Source organism: Chaetura pelagica, unplaced genomic scaffold, assembly GCF_000747805.2.
Source record: "Chaetura pelagica isolate M959 unplaced genomic scaffold, ChaPel_1.0 scaffold219, whole genome shotgun sequence".
NCBI classification, from domain to species: Eukaryota; Metazoa; Chordata; class Aves; order Apodiformes; family Apodidae; genus Chaetura; species Chaetura pelagica.
In genome coordinates this window covers 765736-766404 of record NW_009954552.1, presented here as the reverse complement: position 1 = coordinate 766404, position 669 = coordinate 765736, and the positions used below count along the sequence as shown (strand labels likewise).

At 62.6% G+C, this 669-nt stretch overlaps 1 protein-coding gene across 1 annotated transcript in view; it reads right to left on the bottom strand.

Moving 5' to 3' along the window:
- MRPS22 (mitochondrial ribosomal protein S22) overlaps positions 1-346 on the bottom strand; it is a 169086-nt gene extending 168740 nt beyond the window's left edge. The window contains exon 1 of the mRNA XM_010005100.1: positions 282-346. Within this exon, the coding sequence (XP_010003402.1) occupies positions 282-346 (65 nt within the window). The remainder of the gene's footprint in view (positions 1-281) is intronic.
- Positions 347-669: the final 323 nt, after the last annotated feature.

Below are 669 nucleotides of genomic sequence, written 5' to 3'. Positions count from 1 at the left end.
CGGTCGGGTCGTTCCTCGGATCCCCCGCTTCTTCACCGGGGACCTCTCTTCCCGTCCCTGTTACTTACATTCCTGTCGCTGCGACATTTCTGTGAGTGCACTCCGCTTAACTGCAACTACAGTGTCTAGGCTCAGCTGTAGTGGCGGGCTCCTACGTTTTCAGGTGGCTCCCCAATAAGAGTTTAATTAGCACTGGGGAGAGAGGAGAGCCCGTCAGTGCCTGCTTGCCCTGTTGTCAAAGTCAAGCGGTCAAGTAGCCGCACACGGGGCTGCGCGCTCACCTTTGCCGCTGCTCGGCCCGATCGCCGCTCCCAGCGCTGGGCTGAGCTTCTGCCCTGGTGCTCATCCGAAATCCCCTTTCATGCGGCTGTCAAAAACCCCCAAACAAGCCCCTCAGATGTCAAATGTCTTCTGCGAGCGAGCCCTGGTAAAGGGCTGCGCGCCCGCTTTTGGAGTGGAAAGGCAGGAATCTGCCGTTTGGCGGAGGTGATGACACGCAGCAGTGCTGTTACACCTGCACCGGGCCTCGCCGCGGAAATGCCTGAGAGGGAGCGCCGAGAGAGAGCAGCATGGGTGGCCAGCAGAAAGAAGCCGGCTCGGCCCTGGGGAGCCCGGCGGCCCTGGCCAAGGAGCGCCGCCTCGGCGGGGCACAGCTGGCTCCCGCCGGCC